At 43.5% G+C, this 13,755-nt stretch overlaps 1 protein-coding gene across 1 annotated transcript in view; it reads left to right on the top strand.

Moving 5' to 3' along the window:
• The window catches only part of PHLPP1 (PH domain and leucine rich repeat protein phosphatase 1), a 222,859-nt gene that overhangs the window by 160,998 nt on the left and 48,106 nt on the right, over positions 1–13,755 (top strand). Inside the window, exons 5-6 of the mRNA XM_054019563.1 lie at positions 10,073–10,219; positions 10,792–11,022. Of these exons, the coding sequence (XP_053875538.1) occupies positions 10,073–10,219; positions 10,792–11,022 (378 nt within the window). The remainder of the gene's footprint in view (positions 1–10,072; positions 10,220–10,791; positions 11,023–13,755) is intronic.

The following is a 13,755-nucleotide window of genomic DNA, read 5'->3' as shown; positions in this document are numbered from 1 at the left end:
TAGCAGGGACCTTCATAAAGCTTTGATCCCGACAATTGTGTGACTACTTTAAAGTCTTAATGGCTATACCTTAAAGGGAAAAGAGATGCTGTCTGTCTTGTATTTCTGGCTCTAGGGTAACTAATCCCTTGGGGAGGCATTAACACTATTGTCCAGGAGGATCTCAAATGACCGCTAAGAGACAGTAACTTGGATTATTAGTAGTAAGAAAGAAATTTAAGAGTGTAAGCTATTTGGCAAATTCTTGTAATGAGATTGCCAGCCAATGTAGCAGACCTTTGGTGTAGGGGTAGGTTCAGTTCCAATACTTACTTGCCACATCCTGCTTGACTGCTAGCTAGTGCTCTCAATGTTCTGCTGGACTTGAGGAGAATTTTTTTGTGGTGGTGGGGGGCTGTCTGAAATGATGTTCGATTGTAACCATAAAATAGATACATGAAAGAGAGCAGTGGGAATATTGTTTTCTTTCATGTTCGTTACCTTATTACACTTGGGGTATGTCTACCCTACGGGATTATTCTGATTTTACAGAAACCGTTTTTTTGGCAACAGATTGTATAAAGTCGAATGTATGCGGCCATACTAAGCACATTAATTTGGCGGTGTGCATCCATGTACCGGGGCTAGTGTCGATTTCCGGAGCATTGCACTGTGGGTAGCTATCCCATAGTTCCCGCAGTCTCCTCCGTCCATTGGAGTTCTGGGTTGAGATCCCAATACCTGATGGGGCCAAAAACATTGTTGCGGGTGGTTCTGGGTACATCCTCCCCCTCCCTCCGGGAAAGCAATGGCAGACAACCGTTTTGCGCCTTTTTCCTGGGTGAACAGTGCAGACGCCAATACTGCGGCAAGCATGGAGCCCGCTCAGGTCAAGACAGCAGGCATGAACATTGTAAACACGTTGCGCGTTATTGTGCAGTTTATGCTGAACCAGAACCTACAAAACCAGGCGATGAGGAGTAGGCTACGGCAGTGTGGCGACGAAAGCGATGAGGACCTGGACATGGAATTCTATCAAACAGCGGGCCCCGGCACTTTGGAGATCATGCTGTTAATCGGGCAGGTTCATGCCGTGGAACGCCGATTCTGGGCCCGGGAAACAAGCACAGACTGGTGGGACCACATAGTGTTGCAGGTGTGGGACGATTCCCACTGGCTGTGAAACTTTCGCATGCGTAAGGGCACTTTCATGGAACTTTGACTTGCTTTCCCCTGCCCTGAAGCGCCAGAATACCAAGATGAGAGCAGCCCTCACAGTTGAGAAGCGAGTGGCGATAGCCCTGTGGAAGCTTGCAACGCCAGACAGTTACCGGTCAGTCGGGAATCAATTTGGAGTGGGCAAATCTACTGTGCGGGCTGCTGTGATGCAAGTAGCCAAAGCAATCACTGAGCTGCTGCTATCAAAGGTGGTGACTCTGGGGAAACATGCAGGTCATAGTGGATGGCTTTGCTGCAATGGGATTCCCTAACTGTGGTGGGGCGATAGCTGGAACCTATATCCCTATCTTGGCACCGGGGCACCAGGGCAGCCAGTACGTAAACCGCAAGGGGTACTTTTCAGTGGTGCTGCAAGCACTGGTGGATCACAAGGGACGTTTCACCAACATCAACATGGGATGGCCGGGAAGGGTTCATGACACTCGTGTCTTCAGGAACAATACTCTGTTTAAACGGCTGCAGCAAGGGACTTACTTCCCAGACCAGAAAATAACCGTTGGGGATGTTGAAATGCCTATAGTTATCCTTGAGAACCCAGCCTACCCCTTAATGCCATGGCTCATGAAGCCATACACAGGCAGCCTGGACAGTAGTCAGGAGCTGTTCAACTACAGGCTGAGCAAGTGCAGAATGTGCATTTGGACGTTTAAAAGGTCGCTGGCGCACTTGACTCGCTCAGACCTCAGCCAAACTAATATTCCCATTGTTATTGCTGCTTGCTGTTTGCGCCACAATCTGTGAGAGTAAGGGGGAGACCTTTATGCGGGGGTGGGAGGCTGAGGCAAATCGCCTGGCCGCTGATTACGCGCAGCCAGACACCAGGGCGATTAGAAGAGCACACCAGGAAGCGCTGCGCATCAGAGAAGCTTTGAAAACCAGTTTCATGACTGGCCAGGCTACTGTGTGAAAGTTCTGTTTGTTTCTCCTTGATGAAAACCCACTCCCTTGATTGACTCATTCTCTGTAAGCAACCCACTCTCCCCTTTCGATCCCAGCTTGCTTTCAAAGGAAACAAAGTCACTAGTGTTTAAAAATCATGTATTCTTTATTAATTGATTATAAAAAGAGGGAGAGAACTGACAAGGTAGCCTGGGTGTGGTTTGGGAGGAGGAGGATAGGAGGGAAGGAAAAGGCTACTAAAAAAATTCAATATAATGACAGCCTTTTGGCTGGGCTGTCCACTGGGGTGGAGTGGGAGGGTGCATGGAGCCTCCCCCCCGCATTCTTACACATCTGGGTGAGGAGGCTATGGAGCATGGTGAGGGGGGAGGGAGGTTATACAGTGGCTGCAGCGGCACTCTGTCCTCCTGCTGCCGTTCCTGAAGCTCCACCAGATGCCGGAGCATGTCCGTTTGATCACGCAGCAGCCCCAGCGTTGCAGCCTGCCACCTCTCATCTCGAGCATCCCTCATGGGCTCACGTTCACTGGCATCTTTCCTGTACTTTGATACCGTGTCCTTCCATTCATTCAGATGAGCTCTTTCATTGCGGGTGGATTCCATGATTTCCGAGAATATTTTGTCTCACGTCCTTTTTTTTTCCGATGCCTTATCTGAGATAGCCTTTGGGACGGAGGAGGGAGGCTTGAAAAATTTGCAGCTGCGGGAGGGAGGGAAAAAAGGGAGAGAAGTATTTAAAAAGGTGCATTTTACAGTACAATGCTTATACTCTTTCACAGTGAACAACACTATGCACATTACATAGCACGTGTGATTTCGGTACAAGGTCGCATTTTGCATCTTAATATTGAGTGCCTGCGGCTTTGGTGTTGGAGAGCACAGACGCAGGTCCGGGCAACAGAATTCGGCTTGCATGCGGCCATGGTAAGCCATTGTCTTTCGGCTTCTGCAGCTTTCCTACAAGCAGCGCCCTCCTTTCCCACATGTCAAGCAAAGCCCGTTGAGTGCTGCGGTTTTCCTGTTAACGTGCAGCAGCAGAAACCAATCTAACTCCCTCCCCCCATTCAATTCTCTGGGATGATCGCTTTATCCCTCCCCCCACCGCGTGGCTGGTATCGGGGAAGATTTCCCCTCCCCACCCCCACCCCCTGCTCCGCTTGGCTAACTGCAGGGAAGGATTTCTTTTCAGCCACAGGCAAACAGCCCAGTAGGAACGGCCACCTCTGTCCTCTTAATTAAATTCCCGTATTTCAACCAGGTTACCATGAACGATATCACTCTCCTGAGGATAACACAGCAAGATAAAGAATGGATGTTGCTTGAATGCCAGGAAACACCGGGACCATACGCTGCCAGGCTTTGTCATGCAATGATACCAGATTACTTGCTACTAGCATGGCGTGGTCAAGTGTCCTACCATGGAGGACGGAATAAGGCTGCACTGCCAAGAAACCTTGTGGGAAGGCTTTTGAAGTACCTCCGGGAGAACTTCATGGAGATGTCCCTGGAGGATTTCCGCTCCATCCCCAGTCACGTTAACAGACTTTTCCAGTAGCTGCACTGGCTGCGAATGCATCCCTAGTCCTCAGGGCAAATTAATCATTAAAAAACGCTTGCTTTTAAACCATGCTTTATATTTACAAAGGTACACTAACCGGAGGTCCCTTCCATGGCCTCATTGTCTGGGGGTTGGGAGGGTGCTTCAGTCAGGCTGAGAAAAAGATCCTGGCTGTTGGGGAGAACGGAGTGCTGTGTGCTCTCCGCAAGGTCGTCGTCGTCCTCCTCCTCCTCTTCCCCATCCGCAGAATCCTCAGGCATGGCTGAGATTACCCCCGCCTCGGAATCCACGGTCAGAGGTGGGGTAGTGGTGGTGGCCCCCCTTAGAATTGCATGCAGCTCAGTGTAGAAGCAGCATGTCTGCGGCTCTGACCCGGAGCGACCGTTTGCCTCCTTTGTTTTTTGATAGGCTTGTCTGAGCTCCTTGACTTTCACGTGGCACTGTAGTGAGTCCCTATTGTGGCCTCTCTCCATCATGCCCTTGGAGATTTTTTTCAAATGTTTTGGCATTTCATCTTTTGGAACGTAGTTCTGCTAGCACAGAATCCTCTCCCCATATAGCGATCAGATCCAGTATCTCCCGTACGGTCCCTGCTGGTGCTCTTTTTCGATTCTCGGACTACATTGTTACCTGTGCTGATGAGCTCTGTGTGGTCACCTGTGCTCTGCATGCTGTGCAAACAGGAAATGTAATTCAAAAGTTTGCAGGGCTTTTCCTGTCTACCTGGCCAGTGCATCCGAGTTCAGATAGCTGTCCAGAGAGGTCACAATGGTGCACTATGGGATAGCTCCTGGATACCGATACCGTCGCATTGCGGCCACACTAACTCTAATCCGAAATGGCAATACCGATTTCAGCACTACTCCCCTCATCGGGGAGGAGTACAGATATTAAGAGCCCTTTATATCGAAGTAAAGGGCTTTGTTGTGTGGACGGGTGCAGGGTTAACTCGGTTTAACGCTGCTAAATTTGAGATAAACTCCTAGTGTAGACCAGGCCTAGGTATCCTGGTTGGATATAGTAAAAATCACCTTTTGTATAAACACTTTTGATAAGAATCAGACAAACTGGTTATGTCAGGCCAACTTCTATAGCTTTGCTTGACTAACAGCACATAGCTAGCTTTACTGTAACACTTATTTCAAACATACTGGAACACAAATGCTACGTAGTATAATCAATATTCCTTTTTTGTGCTCTTCAGGTGGATCAGAATCCTAAAGTTAGAAACCATGATAAACGTGCACATATTACTGTGATAGAGAACTTGGCTTATTGATCTCCCCCTTTCCTCCCCCCCCTGCCCACTTTCATATATGTCAAACTAGTCTCTCCTAAATTGGCAGCTTCAGGAACAAATAATGTGGATGTTATTTGGCTCAATTATAACAGTTAGTGTTCAATCATATTGCATGTTCAAAGACCAGGGTTGACATGTAAGCTAGAGCAAAATGCTGAAAGTTAGGACTCTTTTTGGTCAGGGAAATTATAGAAGGCTCAGAATCAAGTTTTCTGATCTTGGTGTGTTCAGGAGAGGAAGGAAGCACAATTCTACAAGTGTGGGGTTTTTTTTTTTTGTTTTTTTTTTTTTAAGAATGGCAAAGATCTAGAGACAGGAGGGAGGAAATGACTTATCTTGAATTATGGAGTCAGTGTGTCATCAAGTAGTTAACAAATTATGTATATTGTGGAGTTTTCTTCCTACCAAGGAATGCTGCAAAGGCATGAATGTTGCTTGTCACCACTTTTCTAGTTAATACTGTCAGCACAATGTAATGATTTAGGAGAAAGGGAAACAGTGAATATTTAATTCTTTAAAGCCCGATTCCTTGTTCAAACTTGTCAGCAGAGAATTGTAGTCAGTTACATACCTTCATGGTATCCTACTTGTATCAGAGACAATGTCAGTTAATGGCATAACTCTCTAAATATAAAAAACATTGGATGCAAAGTCAGTATTTCAGATCAGTTCATTTTTGGCAATGCTCCATAATAACACAAACACCCTAGACCATTAGGGATTCGTGCTGTTAATAATTAATGTGAAGCAGGTGACTAAGATGTGAGCTTGACTTACTATCTTAATTCTCTGAGCAACTGCCCACCAGCCTTCATTACTAATATATCTGCTGGATAATTTACACTGCTGTATGAAAAATGTAGCTTTAGCATCTTGGAACTGAGAGAAAACACAGAGATGGAAATAAACACCACCCTCTGCTTATCTTAAATTACCCTCTAATGTGGGGGGATAATTCTAAGTGTACAGTCCTTCTTTCCAACTTTTCTTTAAATGTAATTTAGCAATCATTATCATCTTCTGTGTGATGTTTGAAACCTACTCAAGAAGCAGTTTAAGTATCTACCAGTTGATAATTTCATGTTATTCAAAGAGCACTACTTTTTTGTGTGTTTTGAATCTCCTCTTGTAAGTCTTCAAGCTGGCAACACTCTGATACCATAGCCTATTTGGTGATTATTAAACTGGCTAATTTTCTTATGGCTGATTAAAACAAATATTAATTTTTTTTAGAGTTTCCATGGATGTAGATGTATTGACTGTCACTTTCTCTCTTCTGCCCTCCATCTACCCTCTTTTTTTACTTATTTGCATAAGTATTGCAAATTGAAGTTATGTTGAAATATTATTTCTGTGTAACTCTGGGTCCATTATGCATCACACTCATGTTAGTGTTTGCTGCAATCTCGTCCGAGGGGAAAGTAACAATGAAGTTTTATCACTGGATCACTGAGATGTAATACGTTAACTGATTTTCTTCCTTACGTCATAACACTTTCCTGTTGATCAGCGAGAGGTGTGAAATGAAGCTGACAAGTGGAAAGCTTACCCTGGTGAACGAAGGACCTCAACCATCTATTTCTCAGAAAACTAGGTGACTAGGCCAAAAAAAGGCAAATGAAATTCAATGTTAAGTACAAAGTAATGCAAGTTTAAAAAAACATAATCCCAACTACACATACAAAACTGAGGTCTAAATTACCTGTTACCACTCAAAAGAGATCTTGAAGGAGTCGTGGATAGAGTTCTCTGGAAACCTCGCTCAGTGTGCAGTGGCAGTCCAAGTTAACACTGTTAGGAACCATTAAGAAAGGGGTAGAGAATATCATGACACTATATAAATCAATGGTATGCCCACACCTTAAATACTGCATGCAATGCTGGTCACCCCATCTCAAAAAAGTGGAAAAAGTATTGATTAGGGCTATTGAAAGCTTTCATATGAGAAGAAAATAAAAGGACTGGGACTGTTCATCTTGGAATAGAGGCAATATGATAGAGGTCTATACAATCATGAATGGGGTAGAGAAAGTAAATAATGAGGTGTTATTTACTCCTTCCCATAACACAAGTACCAGGGGTCACCTATTAAAATTAATAGGCAGCAGTATTAAAATAAACATAAGAAAGTACTTCTTCGTAAGAACCACAGTCAATCTGTGAAACTCCTTGTCAGTGGATGTTGTGAAGACCAGAAGTATACTTAGATTCAACAAAGAATTGGATCTATCCTCCAGGAACTTGGCTATCAATGGCTATTAGCCAGATGGTCAGGAACACAACCTCATGCTGTGGGTATCCCCAAGTCTCTCCCTGCCTGACATTGGGACTGGATGATGGGGATGGATCACTTGGTAATTGCCCTGTTCTATTCATTCCCTCTGAAGCATCTGGAACTGGCCACTTTCGGAAGACAGGATATAGTGACCCATTATTGCCATTGTCATTGAAGTCTCTGTAAATGTTACACATCTTCACTGTCTCAGCTTCCAGTGACACAGACCTCCCCTCTTTGATATATCTACAGTCTAACTACAGTCTGAAGGCATTATTTATATCTTGATGGGGAAGAAGTTTTCATCAGTGGCTGCATATTGTGTGTTAGTCAACATTGCAGCACATGCAAGCTGGCTAATTGGATTGTTCCCTATCTTTTTAAAATCTTTTTGTAGTTTTTATTTTCTAACACTTTGATTGCTTTGCTTGTACTAACTTTCTAATTGGAGAACAAATCATTTTAGGATATTAATGCATCTGGGCAGTCCCCTGGCTGCAGACTTTTAAAGGCATGCTTTTAGAGCTCTTTTTTATCTATACCATTAGTGTTAGTAGGTGTGTTACCATTTTCACTGATTTTATATAAGAACACAAAGGAACTGAAATTTAGTGACGGGGAAAATGAAGTCTGAATAAAATGCATTAGTTAACCATGCCAGAAAAGAGCTTCCTCTCATCCATTGGCTCTGACACAGATCTTTTCATTCATCCTGTTAGTTGCCTTTAGGCACGCCTCCCAGTGGTTGTTAGGCAACCATAACAATGTTGCACATGCAGGCTGTGTAATTGGATTGTCCTCTACCTTTTTTTTAACCAGTCTTTTTTTGCATTTTTAACTTTTTAAACAAGATGAGTATAGGCTGCATATGCAAGTTTTCCTTTGAGGAGATATGAGAAAACTAAGATTTTAGGAATCCCATGACACATGTCAGGAGGATAAAATTATGAAATCAGTATAATTGCAGACATCCTTGTAGATATACCGAATTGAGATTTTAAGGAAGTGCTTCTTCCATTACCAAAAGGGTTGCTAAATTTCAGTTTACTGTAATGGATGTTCCTTTTCAGTTCAAATTAACATAAAAATCTTTTAAGAATTTTCCAGTTGAGAGATGAAGTCTGCACAGATGAACAAAACTGAGCCATGCAGCATAGGTTTCTCAGTTCAAAGGGCGTATGCAGAGGGAATCATGCACCTGATAACTGATGCTGATAACTATATGAGCGGTCCTCTAGCATGAAGCATGTTAGAATACAGTAGTACTTCAGTGCAAGATCAAATGCCATAGAAGACCTTGTTAAAAGTAAAATCTACCATACGATTCTGACAGGGTTAGGGTGAATCTACTGTGCTCTGATGCACTTGTAGAAAATGAATTTAGTGTTTCACTCTGGGTTCTCTCTTATGCCTATATACCAAATGGTGTGTTGACATCAAGGGAACCAACAAACTTTCAGTGGCCCACTTAAGTGTCTTTAACTGAGCTTACAAATCTGTGTATGACACCCAGAAAGTACAAACCTGAAATGCACACCAGCAGCATTCAAATAATCAAACTGTGAGGTTGCACTCTACATGATTTTATGAAAATATGCAAATGAGTGTGAATATAATGTAACTGGAATATGCTTCATGCAGAAGGTCTCTTGTAAGGTATCCATTACAAAGCTTATAATCTACTGTGTGTGGTCATCCTATTTGTATAAATGTATCACTCTTGTATCTGAAACTAGAAAAATGAAATATAACTCTGAGGTCCTATTGTATTTATGCAAAGTGTGGGCCATTAATGGTGGTTTGGAATCTTGATGGCTCCCATCAACCAGGACAATTGACTGTGGATGGCTCTGTTTGGTTGCAGGCCTTCCTGTGAGTCAGGCTGGGAGGAATGAGGGCTTGGAGTTTTATAGTGACGTCATCATGTTACCTGAACTGGAATCCATCTTTAACCTGGTGCTTTTCCATATAGAAGGAGGGGTGGGAACCCAGAGAGGGGCAAAGGATTCCTGCCTTGTGCAAAAGATATATAAAGGGGTGGAACAGACCAAAGGGGGCTGCAATCATGAGAAATCTCCTAGCTACCATCTGAGTTGGAACAAGGGCTGTACCAGGGGAAAGTATTGTGTCCAGACTAGGAAGGCATCCAGTCTGTGATAAAAGCTTATTGAAACATCTGAGGGTGAGATTTTATCTGTATCCAGTTTTTCTTACTGTACTAGGTTTAGATTTGCGTGTTTTATTTTGCTTGGTAATTCACTTTGTTCTGTCTGTTATTACTTGGAACCACTTAAATCCTACTTTTTGTATTTAATAAAATCACTTTTTACTTATTAATTAATCCAGAGTATGTATTAATGCCTGGAGGGGCAAACAGCTGTGCATCTCTTTCTCTGTGTTATAGAGGGCAAACCATTTGAGTTTATCCTGTATAAGTTTTATACAGGGTAAAACGGATTTATTTGCGGTTTGGACCCCATTGGGAGCTGGGCATCTGAGTGTCGGAGACAGGAACACTTCTTAAGCTGTTTTCAGTTAAGCCTGCAGCTGTTGGGGGAAGTGGTTCAGACCTAGGTCAGTGTTTGTAGCAGGCTAACATGTCCGGCTCAAACCAGGCAGGGTTCTGAAGTCCCAAGCTGTCAGGGAAAACTGGCTTTCAGGTAGTCCCAGCACATCAGTTAGCAGGCCCAAGGGGGTTTCTGTGATCCAACCCGTCACACAAACGTACATTATATTTCGGTTACTACAAGGCAACTATAGTAACTTGGTGCATTTCATATTCCATTTCCTTAAAGTGTGTTTTCCTCTGTTGTTTCTTATAGGTTCACAAAGTTGAAGAGCCTTAACCTTTCCAATAATCATTTAGGAGACTTCCCATTGGCAGTTTGCAGTATTCCAACCCTGACTGAACTCAATGTGTCCTGTAATGCCCTCAGAAGCATTCCAGCAGCTGTAGGCGATATGCATAAGTACGTATTTTTAAACTTCGTATACATGCTCAGTGGGATCCTATTGGTATACACAATAGAAGATTGTGACACCCCCACCCCGCGCATGTCTTACTATATGTATGTATACACTCTTTCACTTACTGGACTGTTTGTCACAGAGGGCTCGCTTTTATGCTCGTGTTGAGCAATCAGGAACAGCAGGTGGGGGAAGGGTCTTCTGTGTTTGTAGCTTTTCTATTCTCAATATAATTTTAAAAATAGCCTTATTAATATTGGGAAGACAAATTTAAAATCCATTTCTTGTAGAAACAAAGCTAATTGTGTAAGATATAAAGAAGGCTGTGGTACATGCAAGAGAAGTGGGAATTCTGGAAACGTTTGAAGATGTGACACCGCTGTGGTCCACAGTGCAGGATTAACAGGGCTTGTAAGATTTTTGTCGTATTTTTTGCAGACCTATGTTATGCTTATCTTTTTAAACTTTTTCCTCATTAGTCCATTTTCTGCAACTTTAGTTGCCACGATTTGTGCTGAATATGTGTTCATAACCACGAAATGTAGTTTAAACGGTCATTTCATTTTTTCCCTAGTTTGCAGACGTTTTTGTTGGATGGTAACTTTCTCCAGTCCCTTCCTGCTGAATTGGAGAGTATACATCAGCTGAACTATCTGAGTCTTTCCTTCAATGAATTCACTGACATTCCAGGGGTACTAGAGAAGCTGACTGCCATGGATAAACTTTGTATGTCTGGAAACTGTATGGAGACCCTCAACCTACAGACCTTAAGAAGAATGCCTCATATTAAACATGTGGATCTAAGGTAAACACTTGAGGGGAAAATAAGCAAACCTGAATTATTGGTGTAGAAGTTACTTTCTTACATGGGGATAGTTGGCCCTGGGTGTAATGCTGTTTATATTAGTTCATCTTACCACATTTCAGATCATACTATACAAACTCTCACTGCTTGTGATGACTAGAATTCTTTTGGGAAAAGGCAGCGGTTAGGGAAATGAAGGATTTAATGTTTTAAAAAAAATCTGTAAATTTAAAAAGGGGGGGAAAGAAAACACCTTGCAATATCACGACAGGCTCAACCAGGTCAAGGTTTCACTGTGCAAGTAGTGTATAAACATACAATAAAGGATAGTTCTCTGAAGGAGTTTACAACTTAAAAGACAAGAAATAACAGATGGACTAGACAAACAAGTGGACAGTAAAAGGGAGAGACCAAGGAACAAAAATGTGATTCTGCACAGATTGGTTATCTGGACAATACCTAGCCAAATTTACCATGTGTAATATTTTATTGATGATCTCAGCAGTGTGTTGACAAGTCATCTATATAAACAACTGTGGTGGGGCTCCCCTCCCTGCTAGGTTGTTTCAAATTCTTATAATGGTTGGGGAAGCATGAATTCACCCAGGAATCACTCCAGTGCACAGCTCTCTCCCAATGCCTTTATTAGCATGAACAGAATCCCAGTGTAATTAAATAGACAGTCATTAGGCGTATGACATAAATCCAAAATGGCTAAAAGGACGTCTCCCTTCATCACAAACAGTCTCAGGGCCCCTCGGAGCCTCGGCCTCGGTCATGGATTAAGTCATCTCCTTCCCTTTGTATAGTAGCCAATTCTTACCGCATGCTTAGATTCCCCTGAGCCCCAAGTTCAGACTTTTGGCCTGCTGTGTTCTTTTAGTGGTAGCATGTTCCCTCTCCACCACTTGGAAGAGAGCTAGCACCTAAGTAAGGATGGAATGTCCTGCCAGTTTTCTAGTCAACCAGGGCTCTGTGTGGGTGGAGAGGCCAGTTTCTTCATTCTCTGTCCAATCCTAACCCATCAGGCTCTGGGGGAGGGGCAGCCTTCACAGCACTGGTGCAATGCTGATGAGCGAAGGAGTGCGAGGTTCCAAACAGAACTGGATTTCGGAGTGCTTTTGGTAACTCAGTTAATATAACTGAAATGTACTGTACACCACGTTGTCACATAGCCCTAATGAAGGAGGGCCAGTGCAATGATGGATCCATGAGGGAAGTATTCAGATACTGCAAAGGAATCCTTAGTCTGTTTTGTTTTTTTTTTTAATCACTTTCTAAAATTGTATGTGGGCTTCTCTTTATGAAATTGATTTTTCACATCCATTATTAGAACTTGAGTTTTAATCGGAACCCTTTACGAAGTGCAGCTCATTTAGGAGAAGTCAGACTGCTCATTGTGAAAAGGGTGCAAGTCCTAGAAACACACTCTACTCAGCACTAAGGAGCAGGGCTGGTGCTACCATTTAGGCAAACTAGGCAGTTTCCTAGGGCGCCAAGATTTGGGGGCGCCAATAAGCAGTGCCTCCACTTTTTTTTTTTTAAAGCTTTCCTACGCCCCCTCCCCGAGCACGCGGTCACCGCTCCACTTCTCCCGCCTCCCAGGCTTGCAGCGCCAATCAGCTGTTTGGCGCAGCAAGCCTGGGAGGGGAGGAGAATTAGAGCGGGGGTGGCGTGCTTGGGGAGGAGGCGGAGCAGAGGTGAGCTGGGGTGGGGAGCTGCTGCACGGCTCCCCAAGGAGGGGGGGAGTTACCCCGTGGGGGGGTGGGGGGGAGCTGCCACAGGGCGGGGGGGGGGGGGGGCGCAAGGTGGAAGTTTCGCCTCGGGTGCGAAACTTCCTTGCACCGGCCCTGCTAAGGAGGCCTCAACTGGAGTGCTGTCAAGTTCTAGGCACCATGCGTCAGGAAAGACAAAATTGTAGAGAAAAAAGAGCAACAAAAGTGATTAAAGGTCTAGAAAACATGACCTACAAGGAAAGATTGAAAATACTGGGTGTGTTTAGCCTAAAGAAGAGGGGTGACCTAAGTCTTCAAGTACGTAAAAGGCTGTTATAAAGAGAGTGATAAATTGTTCTCCTTAGGCACTGAGGACAGGAGAAGAAGTAATGGACTTAAACTGCAGCAAGGGAAATTTCAGTTAGACATTAGGAAAAACTTCCTAACTGTAAGGGTAGTTAAGCCCTGGAGCAAATTACCTTGGGAGGTTGCGGAATATCTGTCATTGGAGGTTTTTAAGAACCGGTTAGACAAACACCTGTCAGAAGTCTAGAGATACTTAATCCTTCCGCTGTGCGGGGGACTGGACTAGGTAGCCAATCAAGATCCCTTCCAGTCCTGCAATTTTATGATTCTGTGGAACATATGGTATCATTTTCAGAGGTGCTAAACACCTCCGATAATAGGGCTAATTTTTTTTGTAAGGAGGGAAAAATTGGAAGATTAGAAGAGTCGTTTGAATACAAACCAGTTTTTTCATTCAATTTAAATAGCAATGACTGTATATCCTATGGTAACAGTGAATAATATTGGATACAGAAGCTGCTACCCAGGAACCAACTCTCGTTATAATGACTGATTTTATTTTATTTTTTAACTCCATTGGTCCTTTGGCAATGGGAGGAGGAAGCTCTTGATCTTTAGGAGAAATGTAAATGTTCACTGTGCATCCAGTGATCCAGTCCTATCTGTGTAATGTCAAGGAGCTTTTGCTGTCTATTAGCCAACCCGGTTTATA

This window comes from Malaclemys terrapin, chromosome 2, assembly GCF_027887155.1.
Source record: "Malaclemys terrapin pileata isolate rMalTer1 chromosome 2, rMalTer1.hap1, whole genome shotgun sequence".
Taxonomy (NCBI): domain Eukaryota; kingdom Metazoa; phylum Chordata; order Testudines; family Emydidae; genus Malaclemys; species Malaclemys terrapin.
The sequence above is the reverse complement of the archived record's forward strand: the minus strand, read 5'-3'. Positions and strand labels throughout refer to the sequence as shown.